The 17,406-nt window shown below is 41.5% G+C and overlaps 1 protein-coding gene across 2 annotated transcripts in view; it reads right to left on the bottom strand.

Moving 5' to 3' along the window:
- Positions 1 to 13,923: 13,923 nt before the first annotated feature.
- YIPF6 (Yip1 domain family member 6) overlaps positions 13,924 to 17,406 on the bottom strand; it is a 47,149-nt gene continuing 43,666 nt past the window's right edge. For both annotated transcript variants that reach the window (XM_081115171.1, XM_081115172.1), the window contains one exon: positions 13,924 to 16,003. In XM_081115171.1, coding sequence (XP_080971297.1) covers positions 15,888 to 16,003 — 116 coding nt within the window. In that variant the 3' untranslated portion in view covers positions 13,924 to 15,887. The remainder of the gene's footprint in view (positions 16,004 to 17,406) is intronic.

Here is a 17,406-nt window from a genome sequence, read left to right as displayed (position 1 = left end):
AATTCTCAGCAGCTGCTGGGAATTTCCTGCAATCCCTGCCAAGAGTTCAGCCTGCCACAAGTAGCTGGGGGGCCCCAGCAAAGTGGGATGTGCCACTATCTTTAAACAAATTAAACCAAACAACACAGAGACACAAAACAACAATCAACAGACACTCTTATATACAACTAGAGGACCGGTGCATGGATTCGTGCACTGGTGGGGTCCCTCAGCCTGGTCTGCAAGGATCAGGCCGAAACCAGCTCTCTGACATCCCCCAAGGGGTCCCGGATTGCGAGAGGGTGCGGGCTGGGCCAAGGGATTCCACCTGTGCACAATTGGGGCCAGGGAAGGACCATGGGAGGGCTCCAGGGCATGTCTGGCTCATCTTGCCCAGTCCCAATAGGCGTACCCCAGCAGCAAGCTAACCTACCGGTCAGAGCACCTGCCCCCCTGGTGGTCAGTGTGCATCATAGCAACTAGTCGAATGTTTGGACACTTAGCATATTAGGCTTTTATTATATACTAGTGGCCCGGTGCATGAAATTTGTGCACAGAGAGGGGGGGTGTCCCTCAGCCCAGCCTGCACCCTCTCCAATATGGGACCCCTTGGGGGATGTCCCACAGGGATCGGGCCTAAACTAGTAGTCGGACATCCCTCTCACAATCCGGGACCACTGGCTCCTAACCGCTCACCTGCCTGCCTGCCTGATCACCCCTAACTACTCTGCCTGCCAGTCTGCTTGCCCCCAACTTCCCCCCCCCCACCTGCCAGCCTGATCACCCCCAACTGACCCCCACTGCTGGCCTGCTCACTCCCAACTGCCCTCCCCGGCTGGCCTCATGGCCCCCAACTGCCCTCCCTGGCTGGCCTCATGGCTCCCAACTGCTCGCCCCTGCCAGCCTCATGGCCCACAACTGCCCTCCCCAACTGGCCTCGTGGCCCCCAACTGCACCCCCTGCCAGCTTGCTTGCCCCCAACTGCCCCCCCTGCTGGCCTGATCGCCCCCAACTGCCCCACCTTGCTGGCAAGCTTGCCCCTAATTGCCCCCCCCCCCACTGCTGGCCTGCTCACCCTCAACTGCCCTCCCCTCCTGGCCTGATCGCCCCTAACCGCCTCTGCCTTAGCCCACCACCATGGATTTGTCCGGAAGGATATCCAGAAGGTCTCCCAGAAGGTCTCCCTGTCTAATTAGCATATTACCCTTTTATTAGTATAGACTAGAGGCCAGATGAACAAAATTCATGCAAGGGCCTTGGCGACAGGGGGCCTCTGCCGCCTCTGCCGCGGCCCCTGCCCACTGTGGCTTTGTCCAGATAGAAGGATGTCTGGTCTAATCAGCATATTATGCTTTTATTATTATAGAGGATATTTACAAGTGTGCACAACAGACAGACAACCGTTTGTGGTTTACCATGCACAGCCAGACAGAAATGCCTTGAGCCATGCTGGACCGTGTCTCAACCCTAAGCTAATCAGGCTCAGGTGTGGAGACCAGGCAAGGACTGTGAGACGCCACTTGCAACCAGGAGCTGATTAGGCTCACACCAGATGGGGGGAGAGGGGAGGCAACAGACAACAGATGACCCTCGTTACAGAGTTACAGAATGCTCGATTCAACTTAGGTCTTAGTTGAAATGACAGGGATTGCTGAGCTGCAGCTGGGGCTCAAAACAGGAAAATTCCTGCCAGTGCTGCGAATAAAAGAGTACAGGCCTTAGCCCCAGGAACCTCCTCCCCCAGTTCAGGCAGCAAGCAAGATCCCCAGTACTCACCCCAGAAGAGTCCCCCACTTGTCATCCCACCAAGGTCGCCAGAAAATGAAACTGGACAACCAATGGGTCCGGGCTGCCTGTCACTGCTTAAGCCAATTAAGCAGACAGGGTTGAATCATATATGAGTGTTTATCCCAATAATGCCATTCTGCCTACTCTGAAAACTCAACATATTATCCATGTCTGTAGCTACCATTGCTGCCTGTAAGCTTTCCATTATTTTCTGGGTTTGATTTTTCCTTAATTCCTACCATGATATGTAATTGCTACTATAAAAATTATATTCTTTTGAGAGCTAGTCTTAGGCATTTCTGAATCCTCAAAATCTAGCATAATGATTAACCAGCTTGAATATGTGAACATTTGATCATCCCTGCATCTACCACTCATTCTTCCCTTCTACCTCACAAGAGGGTTCTTGACTTTCTTTAAAGCTAAATCTACTGATCATATTCTGAATCACTGTCCTTTTCACCTCCTTTGGAGAGTTGCTCCTTAAATAAACTCTTTTCCTTGACACCTATTGCCGGAGTCCATTCATTGTCTTCACTAGCTGAGTTTAGACAGAGACCCCTCAAAAGCTAATAGCCATTGAAAGTCCTAGTAATGGTCAGGGCTTGAAAGTCCTAGCAAAAGTCAGGGCTGTGCACCACCCAGTTAATCTAGGAACCACTCAGTTAATTTAGGTAATAATAGTTGAAGCATCCCCACCTTAGTTCCCTTAATTCCTTACTTATGTAGATCCTTGTTGATTATTAATCAGATACTCCCGGAAATCTATTGATGAGCTAATCAGAGACTCTGCCTACACTCGGAAATCTATTGATGAGCTAATCAGATACTTTGTACTTTGTCTATTCCTGGAAATTGTTTGCTGATCTGTGTGTCATTGAAACCTCCTTACACTAAGGGCTACTCCAGATCAATAAAAGATTGGAGCGGCCTGAGCAGTGGTGGAAGTCCTTCGTGACTTGGCCGCCTGGTCCCCCAATATTGCAAAATTATCTCGTGTCTTTTTCTCTCATTTGTTGTGCGGCTCCTCTTTCAGATACCGAACCCTACTCCATGCAGAACGTGGAGGGAGTCTTACTCGACACCTATCTCTTTCTCATGAGCTCCTTCCTTTTTCATTCTTAAATATGCACATATCCACTGACCAAAAAGTGTTTTCTTTTCTTTTGTTTTTTTTTTGTTGTTGTTTTTGGGTTTTTTTGTGTTTTTTTTTTTTTTTTTAATTAGGTTACAGCCCTTTTAACTTCTCTATGCTCTCATGTTAAAGAGCAGTGGACCAGAAATGAATAAAACTCAGTTTTATCCTGGTTCCTTCCAATAAAGTTGGGTAAGTTACTTACCCTCTCTGGGCCTCAGGTTTTCATTGGTAAAATGAGCAATTATCTCAATAATTTCTTTCATCTCTGATGTACAGTGCCTGATAGAACTACAAATAAGGAACCAATACTCAGTGCCTCCATTTCTTAACAAATACCTTTGGAAAATTCTTTTTTACTACACTTGATCTTAGCCAAAAGGCCGAGAAGCAATGAGAAATTCTTTTTTAAATCGCCTTTATATCCAGTTACATACTGCTGCTATAATGCTGTATATCAAATGGCTGAAAGTTCAGTAGCTTAAAACAAGCATTTATTTAGTTCTTGAGTCTATAGGTTGGCAGTATAGGCTGGGTACAGCTGAGCAGTTCTAGGCTCATTTGTCTGGCAGTCAAGTGGTGGTGGGCTAATCTAGGATGGCTCTGGCTGAGGTGACTAGGCTCCGTTCCTTGTCCAGCAGGCTAACTCAGGCTGTTCTCACAGAGATAGCTGAGAAATAAGAGACAAATGTAAATGCAGAAAAGCTCAAGTTTCAATGTCAGAACTGGTACGTCATTACTTTTGCCATATTTTATTAGGCAAATCCAACCATAAGGCCCACCTAGAAAAAGGGGTGGGGTAATAGGTTCTGCCTTTCACTGAGAGGAACTCCAATCACATGGCAAAGAACAGGGTTTCAGAGAGTGGTAAAATATTGGGACCAATAATGCCTTATAGCCAAATACAGGTTCTCAATCCTTATTTTTCATGATACTCCTACACTCAGTATGTAATACATATTTACTATCCACTTTTAACTAATTCAACACATTTCCTGAACACCTACTTTGTGCAAGGCACACAACCTAGGCTTTCAGAGTATAGAAATTTCTGGAAGTGCATAGGCTTTAGATTTAAGACAGAGCTGTGTTCACATTCTAGCCCTGCCACTTATTGAATCCAAACTGTTTCCTCCTCTGTAAAAATGAGGGTAGCTACCCTAATAGGGATAGTGTAAGATGAAGAAAGCATGCAGAAATTCATGGCATATAATTTTTAGCTTCCTTCTTTCCTTCTCCTCATATTTTCGGTTCCTTTTCATAGCACTGCCCTCTAGCAACTATGGTTTTCATCAAGATTGTTTGAAACATGCCGTGGTCGGTTTGGCTCAGTGGATGGAGCGTCAGCCTGTGGACTGAAAGGTTCCAGGTTCGAGTCCGGTCAGGGGCACATGCCTGGGTTGCAGGCTTGATCCCCAGTGTGGGGCATGCAGGAGGCGGCCAATCAATGATTCTCTCTCATCATTGATGTTTCTATCTCTCTCTTCCTCTCCCTTCCTCTCTAAAATCAATAAAAATATATTTAAAAAAGGATTGTTTGAAACACAGTGTTCTCTCAATATATATCAGATCAGTAAAGCTCAAATTTAGATTTCTAGCTATAACTTCTACTACTCTCCCGACTCATATTTCCAGTTGTCTCTAGGATGTGACCACTTTTATAGCCAAAGTCAGCTCCTGCACAACAGTGGGGAGCTGATATAGGGTTAAGCCTTAGACTGACCTGTTGGTAAAGTCACAAACAATCCCCAGCTTAGAGGGCACAGTCCTCTTAGCATAATTAGGCTTGACCTTATGAGGCTTTCTAGATCTTATCTGGGAAGCTAATGGGCTGAGGGAAGTGCAGGAAGTGACCAAAACAAGTGAAACTCACAAGAACTGTGTAACTATGGAAACCACTACCTTGTTTACCTCTGACTATAAAATAAAGGCTCAGCTTGCCTCAGGATCTTTTCTCTGTGGCCTCAGCCAGGCACAGGAAGATCCACGGAGACTAAAGAGAGCTAGAGAGTTCTGAACGCTGTCTCCATGTAAAACATTCTTCGCCAACTCCGTCCACACCTTTGGGAACCCCTGGACCTAATGGGGCTGGACCCCAGCATATGGCGCCTGGACAGGCCGAACAGGATTCCCCTAGGTAAGCCCCCCCCCATTGAGAACCCCCACACTCGGGACGGATAGGACTCCACCAGGGTGCTGCAGACCCCCCTATAGAGGATAAGTAGGGTAAGAAGGTGGATAGTACAGAACTTAGATTGAGAAGATATGCTATACTTAGTCTAAAGGAAAAAGACTCTGTACTGATCTTTTAACACATATGCTTGCTAGCAGAGGAGTTAAGGTTACTCCTAGTCAGATGGAACGTTTTATACAAGTGTGTCCATGCTTTTCTGAGGAAGGAAAGGTGCCGGAAAGGTAAATGTAGAGGCATGGGAGAAGGTGGGCCCAAGGAGCCTTATCCTTAACCCCACTGCAGCCTTTCCACCCCGGGAAAGTGCAGGATTGGCAAGCTCTCCCTGGGGTGATAGATCAGGACTCAGGTAATAGCGGAAAGCAGCAATCCTACTCTTAAAATGGATACAAGAGAGCTTTTGGGGTTTTTCTTTTTAATGCCTGTTTTGGATTGAGTAAGTGGATTTTACTTAGTTTTAACATATCAAAGTTAGCTCTTGACACAAGAGGAAAAACTAACAGTTTGACTCAAAGTTGGGATTTTGTTTTGAGGTGCTGAGGCTCGGGGGTGGAGCCAATTCATGGTTAGAAATGTGAAGCTGCGGCTTTTTGGGTTGAAGTGGGAAGTTATGAATACAGAGGAGTATATATGGTCAGAATTCCATCAATATAAACCTTTTCTATAAACACAAAAATGGGGGAGAATAATGTTATATGTTAGATTTTTTGGAAATACAATGCAGAGGGTTGTACAGCAGCCAAAAGGCATTGGGCCTCCTGTGCAATAGCCTCTGCCGACTCAGCCTGGTAGAAGGATACACAAACAAGAGTTTTACCAGATCTAGTAATGATGTGGGGAAGAGGTTGTGTTTTGTATCTTTCCAGAAGGAGCAGCCTCTACCTCCATCCTGGGAACCGTCACCCCTGGGAAGCCGAGTTAGCACACCTGACCAGTGCCCGTCTGCAGCAGATGTTCAGCCCTGAGCTGGAAGCACCTGTCTATTGGAAAGATCACATGTGCCTCCTTTTTGTCTGTCCATGTGTCCCAGCTTTGCCCCACATCTCCTTTCCTTTTTCCTTTTTATTTAAATCTGACTACTTGTTTGCTGGTTCTTTGGCCTTTCTCCTTCTCTCCTGAACACAGCCTTTTCTAGAATTTCCCTACCCTACTGTCCCAGGAAGGGCACCTCCCTTTTCTGCCATGACTGGGAGTGTCTGGTATATGCCCCATAGGTGGAGTTGTCTTGTACCAAGAGCCTGATATCCTGGGCTGAGAAAGCCCTGTCCCGGGCCCACAGCTGTTGCCTAAGTTCTCTGTTCTTGCTGAGGTCATGGTGGCTGGTACCATGGATCTGTCTCTCACCCAATGGCATGAGCTGGGCCCTCCCTGGAGAAGAAACCTGGGTTCCCCAAGATATGTGACCAGAGCCAGGGCCCCGCCAGCAGGCGAGGGGAACCCAAGGCACGTGCTGGGCGTGGAGGCCACAGGGGCATAGGCTACCAAGGAGACAGAACTGAACCTCACATCACCCTGCTTGGCTCCAGAGGATGGCTGGTTAGCCAGAGACGGGTAAGATTCCTCAGAGAGGAACAACCTAACACATGCACAGTCACAGAGGGGCCGGCAGGAGAGAACTTGGGGGTCAACAGAGGTGGGGCACAGATCCTCACCCCCCCAACTATGCAGGGGCTTGAACTCTTGCCCCTTCTGAGGGAGGTCTCCCGCCCCCATGGTTGCTTCCCGCTTCCCACGCCCAGCTCAGATCAGGACCCAGGTAAAGACAGAGACTGGCTGACAGCAGCTGCCCTCTCACTGCAACAGGACTTGTTTCCCATTTCTACCTTGGACCACAGGGAAAGGGGCAGCTGAAGGAAAGGGCTGTGTAAGGATGCTGCCTTCTTCCCTTTCTTCTCCCTCTTTTTTCTAAACACTTCCATGTCTTGTAGTTCATTTGCTTTCTCTTCTTTTTCCCTCTACTACCCTCCATCTCCATCTCATCCTCCTCCTCCCCAGTATCATCCATATCAGCTGACCCAGAGGGCACAGCTGACTCCTCCCCGGACACCAACACCACCATCAAACGCAGCCCTGATGGACCCTTTTATCCAGCCGTACAACGTGCTGACACTTCGGGAAGCCCATTGCCAGTAACACCACCCGCTAGCCAGATCAACAAGGACAACCAAACCACCGACTTGGGGTCAGCTGAAGAAGTTAACAACTGAGGCCCAGCAGATGGTAGAAAAGCAAGAAGTGGAAGCTACTCTCTCAGCCAAATCAGAGGACTCTGAGTAAATCGGCAAAAGAAACTTTCATTTGGTAGAAAAATGTTACTGTGGTTTGATTTCTCACTTATTGCTGTTTTGCATTGCCATTGTTTTATTATTCTTACTCGTTTTAAAAATGTTATGTTTAAGTTTTAAAATGTTTTGGGTTTTGCATTGGCATTGTTTTGTTATTGTTTTAATAGCCAGAGTTTTGTTCTTGATGCTTAAGTTTGATGTTTTAAGTTTTACTGTCATTATGGTAGCTTAAAAACTCTCACTATAGTAGCTTAAAAAATAAAAGAAGGGTGAGATGTAGGGAGCTGATATAGGGTTAAGCCTTAGACTGACCTGTTGGTAAAGTCACAAACAATTCCCAGCTTAGAGGGCACAGTCCTCTTAGCATAATTAGGCTTGACCTTATGAGGCTCTCTAGATCTTATCTGGGAAGCTAATGGGCTGAGGGAAGTGCAGGAAGTGACCAAAACAAGTGAAACTCACAAGAACTGTGTAACTATGGAAACCACTACCTTGTTTACCTCTGACTATAAAATAAAGGCTCAGCTTGCCTCAGGATTTTTTCTCTGTGGCCTCAGCCAGGCACAGGAAGATCCACGGAGACTAAAGAGAGCTAGAGAGTTCTGAACGCTGTCTCCGTGTAAAACATTCTTCGCCGACTCCGTCCACACCTTTGGGAACCCCTGGACTGCTGGGGCTGGACCCCAGCAGTAGGATGTGACCACTTTTATAGCCAAAGTCAGCTCCTGCACAACCATTATCAGAAACACACTATTCTTCGAGGCCCACCAGTTAGAAATTACTGAGTGGCCAGATTATTATGACCACCTGATGTTTATAAGCAATTTAGCTATAATTTCATGCTGAAGTTGCTAGAGGGCCAGAACATTATAAATAGGGAAGCAGGTTGTTTACCAAGACAGAAGTGATTTTTTTTCTGAAGATGTGGGTAAACAATGTAATTTAACAGCCTTTGAACGTGGGCTATATATTATTATGAGTGGCCAGATTATTATGAGCACCTGATGTTTGTAGGCAAATTAGCCGTGCACTGCATCGTATGGGATATGGAAGCCAAAGGCCTGTTCAAACACCTTTGCTGTCTGCAGTTACCAAGATAAAATGTCTCCAATTCACACAGGAACACAAGGATTGGACAGTCGGGCATTGGAAAAAAGTCATGTGGTCCAATGAATCACGTTTCTAGTTGCATCATGCAGATGGCAGAGTGAGAATTTGGTGGAAACAGTATGAAACCATGCACTCCACATGCATGAGTACAACCCTTCAAGCTGGTGGGGGCCGTGTTATGGTTTGGGGCATGTTTTCCTGGCATGATTTGGGCCCTTTAATTTGTGTGGAACAATGTCTGAATAGCACAACATACCTAAGTATTATTGCTGATCAAGTTCATCCTATCATGTTGATGGCGTATCCCAATGCAGATGGCTTCTTCCAACAAGACAATGCGTCATGCCATGGTGCTTGTATTGTGCAAGAGTGGTTTCAAGAACATGAGAGAGACTTTACCTTGCTTAGGTGGCCCCCACAATCACCAGATCTCAATCCAATTGAGCATTTGTGGGACAAAGTTAAAAGAGCCATCAGGCAGCTGGTTCCACAACCATCAAATCTCACAGAACTGGACAGTGCTATTCATCAGGCATGGTGTCAGATTCCTCACATCACCTTTCAACATCTCGTGGAGTCAATGCCAAGAAGAATCGCCACATTATTGAAGGCAGAAGGTGGCCCAACGAAGTACTGATGGGGTGGTCATAATAATCTGGCCACTCACGTTCAAATATATCCCACGTTCAAAGGCTGTTAAATCGTGTTGTTTACCCATATCTTCAGAAAGAAATCACTTCTACTGTTGTGGTAAACAACCTGCTTCCCTATGTATAATGGTCTGGCCCTCTAGCCATTTCAGTGCGAAATTATAGCTAATTTGCCTACAAACGTCAGGTGGTCACAATAATCTGGCCACTCAGTGTATATTGTCACTCCTTTCTTCCTGCTAGCCTCCTCCCAATCCAGTTTCTCAACACATTCTCATTTATTCCTTTGAATTCACTTTCATCATGATATTCATCTGCTCCAGAACTTTTGAATACATCCTAAATTCTACCACAATAAGACCTAACTCGCAATTTTCTAGATTTCAATACCCACCCTCAATAATTTGGTCTCGTCCAACTATATTTTCCCAATTCAGATGAATTCATGGCAATATATGAGTTATTAGAAAAGGCTTATAACAATACAAAGACTACTTTCCAATTGTGTTGAGACTGGTTTTGTAAGCCAATGCATATTGACATCACTACTCTAAGCCTATTTTCTTAATTAGCTATAAAATAAGCTTAGAAACTGTACCTACCTCACAAAGTGAAATATAAAAAGGCAGCTAGAAAAATGTCATAAAGCATTGTGGTTATGTACAGGACAATGTGCCACACTCTCCCACGGGTACACAGAGAGCTTTACAGACTTGTTCATATGTCTTTGCCACCTGGAATGCCCTTCCTCCTCTCCTCTTGGATGCAGATCTCCCCATATTTCAAAAACAAGCTCCTGTTCTCACTGATCACTCTGATATTTTATGTGGTACCACAAACAAGAACCACGATATATTCCAACTTTTATGTGTGTAGAGGGGTAGGGAATTTGAGTTCTTCAATAGATTGTAAACTGAAATCAGGAACAGGTATAGCCTGCAGCAGAAGGCTGGAAACCCAGTTTATCACCACATTCTTAAGCTGCCTTATTGACTTCACTTAGTTTCCTTAAAGTGTGTAGGTATGATTTTAGTTTGACAAAAAACTAGAATATAGGAAAACGACCATGGAGTCACAAAACCTTAGTATGAATCCTGGTTGGACCACTTACTATGTGACTTTGGGCAGTTTATTTAGCCTCCCTGAGTTTCCTGATCCCTCCACTTCAAGAAAATACCACCAACCTCCTTTTGCTACTGTGATTGAGGCTGTTTATAAAACTGCCAATATAGTGCCTGGCATATATTATTTGCTCAGTAAATATGACTTCCCTTTCTAATTTGCTGTGCAATCCTACACAGCCATCAATATTGTCTGACAATATGTGTGAAAACAGTAAATCCTCAAATTTTTTAAGGTTATTATTATTACTACTTTTTTTAAAATCCTCACCCGAGGATATTTTTCCATTGATTTTCGGAGAGTGGAAGAGGAAGGGAAAGACAGAGAGAAATATCAATGTAGGAGAAACACATTGATTGGTTGCCTCCTGCATGTGCCCCAACCAGGGCCCAGACAGGGAAGGAGCCTGCAACCGAAGTATGTACCCTTGACTGGAATTGAAACCGGGACCCTTCGGTCTGCAGGCCAATGCTCTATCCACTGAGCGAAACTGGCTAGGTATAAACCCTCAATTTTGCGGATCACAATATAACAGACTTCAGATTTAACGGACAAAATTTCTGATCTGTATGTCATATGTGAAAATTAACACGCTGTTACTTTAAAAATGCTTTTAAACAAGATTTGCTTATAAATTAACAGGCTTGTTATTAATTCACTGTTACTTTAAACAAATTTTAGTGAATAGGCCATATGTTGGGAAAAACACAATAGTAATATTACATATCTACAACTATAGCCTGCATATTTAAATCCAAGAGTCACTACTCATAAACAATGCTCGGCAGATGATTAGTATGTGATCACACTGCATCTTGAGGTAATTGGTTCTGTTGTCTGTTGTGTGACTTTCTGCAGTTGCTGGCCAGATGTTCCTACATGCGCTAAGCCACACCCCAGCCATGTGCATTTGTTTCCTGGAGGTGACTGGTGAATGCATGCATTTACTAGACCTATTTAGTATAAACTTAAAATTACAGTAATACGTATAGAAAACCTCTGTGAAATTAAACTTTTCATGCAGAATTTTAATTACACAAACATGTCTACGTAAGTAAAAACAGGTAAACTAATTTTCTGATTTTTTAACATAATGTATTCAGAAAACCTACTTTATTATATAACAGACTTTTAGCTTTAACAGACACCTCCTCACCCCAAATAGTCTGTTACATAGAGGTTTTACTTATGGTGCAAATATCTTTATGCCTTTTAGCACAAGAACAGGGAAACACAAAGTCTCCTTTTCCAGTGTTTTTTATTTGCATATTTAACATTCACAAATAATTTTACAGATTTATTCTTTTTACAGATTCATTATTTATGGGCAAGATCAGGATTAAAGTGGAGCACTGAATGGTTCCAAAAAATTACCAGCAGGGATGGCACGGAGTACAAAGGCTCAGAAAGAGAGAACAGAGCAAACAAGAGCAGTGTGTGGCCACTTCCTACCAGGCCACAGGAACACTGATTTCATTAAGGCAAAGCCTTTACTGTTATTTCTTTTCCCCTTCTAGTTTAACTCAAATAAAAAGGCATTCTATTCTCACACTACTGCTCTCTGAGGTCTTAATATAACTGGTACTATAAGCAACTAGATGTATCCTTTGACTATAAACGCCTGAACAGACAAGTGAAATTTTGATGTATTAACCATCCCTCTGGGAGAATTTTAAAAAAAAAAGCAGAGTTGTTTTATCCTTAAGACTTTCAAAGAAAAAGGGGAGGGGTATATGTGTGTGGTCATGGTGGAAGTTGAGGGGAGATGAAAAGGGTTCAAGGAGGGAAAAAGGTGGCAAACCTAACGCTTCCCATGTACAACTTTCCTTGTTTTTCTCAGAGGCTGCTAATATAATATTCTATCATATTCAGGAAAAAAAAAGATTGAGAGTTGTCTACCTTTAGTCAGTTGTAGGATGTAATGGCTAGTAACAGAGAACTTACCCTGGGGAAGGAGTATATTCATTTCATATACATAACAATGAAATTCAAAATTGTGCCCCACTATGTTCTCATCTAATCTGTGTTTTTTTTCTGTTTTAAATCAATATACTTAACCTTTCTGTGCCTCAATTTTCTACTTGTAAAAGGAGAATTGTAGTTCTTTATGTTGAGGATTAGAGATGCAAGGAAAGTACTTAAGAATAGTGCCTGGCCAAATCAACAGAGACAGAAAGCAGACTGGTGGTTGCCAGAAACTTGGGAGAAGGGGAACGGGGAGTAACTGCTAATGCATATGCATTTGTGTGTGTGTGTGTGTGTAGTGATGAAAAAGTTCTAAAATGAGAGTGGTGATAGATGCAATTATATAAACATACTGAAAAAAATCACTGACTTGTACATTACTTTAAAAGGATGAATTTTATGGTTAAGGGATCTCAATAAAGCTATAAATTTTTTTTTTAAAAAAATAGAATAGTGCCTGGCACACAGTAAGTGCCCAATAAATGTTAGCTATTATTAGTAGTAACACTATTGTCATTATTATGCTTAAGTAAATCCCTCAAAATTCTTTATTTTTAATAAAAGCCCACAGAATCTAAAAAAGTATTTCTAATTTACATACATGGATTAACATTCACACATTTATTTCTATCTAAATTGCCTCTGAAATTAACAGTATGAGAATCACAATTTCACTATTTGTCTATAATCAAACAGCTGCATGCAACGGACATCTGATCACATCATGATAGGCTTAAATTCCAATGACTAGATGTTATACAAAATTTTGAAATGACCGGAGATTTTCATTCATCTCCAGGAGTAAACAGGAAGCCCAGGAAATAGAATATGTAAAGGACATAATTAAGTCTTCATATACAGGCTTGCTAGCCTTCCAATCTCATTTTAGGGGGTACTATATAAAAAGACAATTGTAGTCAACAGCAAAATGCTTCCAGTCCCATGTCCTATGACTCCACCTTGTCCAACAACAGAAAACCCCCACCACAATGAAAAGACCCAATGCAACCCATGTAATAAGCCTTATAAGAGATAAAAGTCTTGACAATTAATGACTGACTTTTAAAACTATACTGCATATTCAAATATGTTTGCATCAATTGAGTTTTTATAATTTGGACAGTGATTAAATCAGTTTTAACCATTCCTATTGCTAAAGAATATAACAATGAGTCTCTATCTCAGAAGTAGGAGCAAGTGATAAGCCATGATGATAGAAACAATGCTCACACACTGTAATTTCCTCTGAAGTATGAAACTTCCCAATTCCTGGAACAGGGTTGCCTTTGTTGGAGTCTCCTTCCCTTCTAGTTCTCCTTTCTATAATTAGACATGTGCCTTTGCAGCCAATCAGTGAAAGCTGTTGAGGGTTACAACTTCCAGATACTCAGGACTTTTGTCACAGAAACCAATGCACTTTTTGCATGTAAGAAAATATTTATACCCTCAAACTGACTACTCATTTTCAGAAAGATAATTAAATTTCCATTTTACCCACCTTCATTTAATCCAAGTAAACCCTTTGCTAAGTCATCCAAGAGCAACAGATTAATACACAGAACAAACTGCCTTCACACCTACTATGTATAACCCTCTTCCATATGTACACACACAAATTCCTCACAGAGTTGAGGCCTTAAGAATTTCTCACCAAATATTTAGCCTGAGTAAAATTTGGTAAATATTTAATTTCCTTTTGAGAAGCAGGTTTTTTCTTTAATTTTACATTATAATCACTGAGGCAGATTATAAAACAACTTTGGAACAGAGATCTTTTTAGTGGCAGTTAGAAAATTTCAGACAATGGATATGGATGATAATTTAGAACTAATTTCAAAATTAGGTCCAGTTTCAAAATATTGACTTTACCTAACTAAAGCATTGGCTTAGTCCTCGCATATGATTTATTTTAAAATTTACAAGGGAATCTGAAATAAATACAAATATACTAGTATAACCAAAAAAATTTGGCCAAGGCTGGGACAGAGGGAGCCAACTTTGTAATGCTTTTGTAGTTGAATATCATTCTAAGAATCTAACTGTCGAAGTATTGTTCCCCTGGTTAATCTGAGGATGGAGAATATATGTTTTTAAAATCATATATCTCTGTTTAGGTAGTCTTTAAATACAAAATGAATAAATATTTAAATTCTATGCTAAAGAAATAATGTGGAATAAGAAATTCCTGTCTTTCTAAGTAATTGTATATTTACAATAAATGTTTTCTGCCTGACACCTAGACTTTGTCTATTAAGAGTTCTTCAGTGTGCAATTTATAGAAGGCAGCAGCTCATATTACATTGAAGGAGCCCCATTTAGCTTAGAATCAGTCTGCTCCAGACACTCTACTCCCTGAAAAGCCTTCACATTTGTGTGCATAAATAGCTGAGAATACATGTAAGTGCACATGTCTAAGGAGAGCTAATTTGCTTTACAAATAAAGTCCAGAACCAATAAATTGCTATTCCCCAACCCCGAAATCACATTTAATGAAAAGGTGGCAGCTGTAAAGCCAACTTATCCTACATTACGCTTTAATGTAGGCCGTACTACACAGAATAATGAAGAATTCCTTATAGCTATGCTGTATTCAAACTTCCTCATTCTACCTTTAGGAGAAGGTGCCCACATATACCTTAGGGACCCACCAATCTATATTTCGGAGGTGTTCTACTTGGATTAATTCAAGCATTGGACCACCAAGAGCTTCAGTCAAAGGAACATATATGTTGCTAATATCTTAGCTTGCATATTCAGAGCTAGGGTGTAAGATTAAAACTAGGGCCAAGCTGGTGTTGCTCAGTGGTTAAGCATCAACCTATGAACCAGGAGATCAAGGTTCAAATCCTGGTCAGGGCACATGACTGGATTGTGGGCTCGATCCCCACTAGGGGGCATGCAGGATGCAGGCAATCAGTGATTCTCATCACTGATTTTTTTTCTTTCTCCCTCTCCCTTATTCTCTGAAATCAATAAAAACATATTTTTTTTAAAAAGATTAAAACTAGGGTGTCACTGAAGTGCTGTTAAGCAGGGCAATAAGGTGATACAGAAAGATTGAAATAAGCTAATTTTTGTCTTTTGCTTTTATTTAAAGCAACAGGTGCAGAATTTTCTATGATCAAAACCTGAATACAGGTTAATGCATGTTTTCTTCTCCCATATCTATGAACCCCATCTATCATTGTCTTTTTAAACTTAAGAAATAAAAGAAAATGGATATAGATTTATTTATTCTAATAAGTCATAAGACAATGTGTTTAAGAGCTACACCTAAACTAGTATTCTCAAAATTGAAAATACAGTTACCAAATCTATTCAACTTGCAGGAGGTATCCATGTGCTTCCCAAGTCATTGGTAGTCACCCAAATGGACCACAGTGTCCACTACCATGCCTTAAGAAGACATTATACTATGTGTATTATGCACATGTATTTTAAAGAAATAGAGAAAAGTAGATAAAAAGAACAGCCTTTCAAACATCAGTTCCTTACATAAGTGGTGACAGTGCTTATGGCTCCCTTGTAATCTTTTCACATAGCCAGTTACAAAATACCTCTAAAATTAGACAAAATAAAGCCAGAGGCAAAGTTCCATGGGGAATTACATTGTTCAGATGAGCTTTCAATTCACTGGTTTTTAATTTCCATTTCCTGATTTACTAAGGAGTAAAGGTGAGAATCATCCAACTGATGACAAAATAGAATAAGAAAACAGGATAAACGGCAAGGGCTTTGCGGTTTGGAGGCTGGCTGTCAGCAAGAAAAGCTGTAGAGGCTGAAGAAAATAAAACAAAACAAAAAAGAATATTGAATACAATGAGATTGTCATAACTACTAACATTTACTAACTTTAATGTGCTCAGCATAGTCTGGAATAGAGTTATACTAAAAGTTTACTTATATTTGCAAATCAGAGAAAAAGGCATTCTGCCGCAGTTTTCCTCACAGCTGAGGGCTGCTTGTTTCAAGTACCAAAGCTTTGAAAGTTTTCAACATTTCAGATGGAAACCCTTCCAAAAGGGGTCTCTTACTGTTTTCTGAGAAATCATTAAACTGTGCTGAATAGGCTTACAATAATGTGCAAGTTTTTTCGCTACTATGGCAAATGGCCTTATACTGCTGAGTCTTTTGAGTAATTGTTCTTCTTATTAAGTTAGCTCTTTTAGATGCCATCCCTCTTGTCCACCAGGAAAAACCTAATTATCAATGATCACCCTGCAAAGAAATCTTTCCTGAACAACCAGCTGGTATCCTGCCAGCTCAGGTAAAACTGCCCACTTCCCTCCTCTGTGTCCCTTCTGTGCCTACACAGATTTCCATCTCCCACCTGAAACACTTTATTGTCTTTAAGTATTTATATGTCTAGCTGATCCACTGGACTGTGAATTCTGAAGATAGAGGCCATGCCTAGCACAGTGCCTAACACTTAATTTGTGCTTTATAAACATTTGCTGAATTAAAGAATGAATACTTCTAAAATTCTACTTTCTGAACTGCTGTGGGCCTGGATACTGGATAATTAAGCTGTTCAGAACTACATGTATGATAAATTATCAGACTCTAAGTGAGGAAACCTGGGACTTTCCCATAGGTAAAGCACCTAAGCTTAATATACAGTCTTTGGAATATCAATTCTGGTACTCTCAGACTTTTATTTTTTATCACTTCTTGGCTTTTAACCATGTTCCAAGCAAAGAGATATTACTGCACTTAAAATATTAGGTAGTCTGTTTATCTCATTTAATAAGAGGCCAGGGAACACTTCTAGTGTAAAGTAGAATTTTAAGAGAATTTTAGGAATGCTAAAACAATCAGCACATAACATTCAATGCCACTGCTATAGATTCTTTCTTCCTAATCTTTAGCAGAATTTTCTATTGAAGCAGGAAAGTACTATATAATGATACTTAACAACTTATACTAGGAGGTAGTAAAGTTCTAAAATGTGATCTGCTTCGGTTTGAAATAGAGAAAAGTTGATTCATCTATTCAGTAATTATATGTCCTAAGGCAAGTTATTTCACCTCTCTGAGTCTGTTCCTCATCTATAAAAATAGGACTACTAACAATAGTTTTTATTTATTAGGGTCGTTGTGAGGAGTAAAGGAGATAATACATACAAATCACTTACAATAGTGCTTAATCTATGATTAACAATATGTAAATGCTAGCTATTAT

The sequence above is a fragment of the Myotis nattereri genome (assembly GCF_964212035.1).
Source record: "Myotis nattereri genome assembly, chromosome: X".
In the NCBI taxonomy this organism is placed as follows: Eukaryota; Metazoa; Chordata; class Mammalia; order Chiroptera; family Vespertilionidae; genus Myotis; species Myotis nattereri.
The sequence above is the reverse complement of the archived record's forward strand: the minus strand, read 5'-3'. Positions and strand labels throughout refer to the sequence as shown.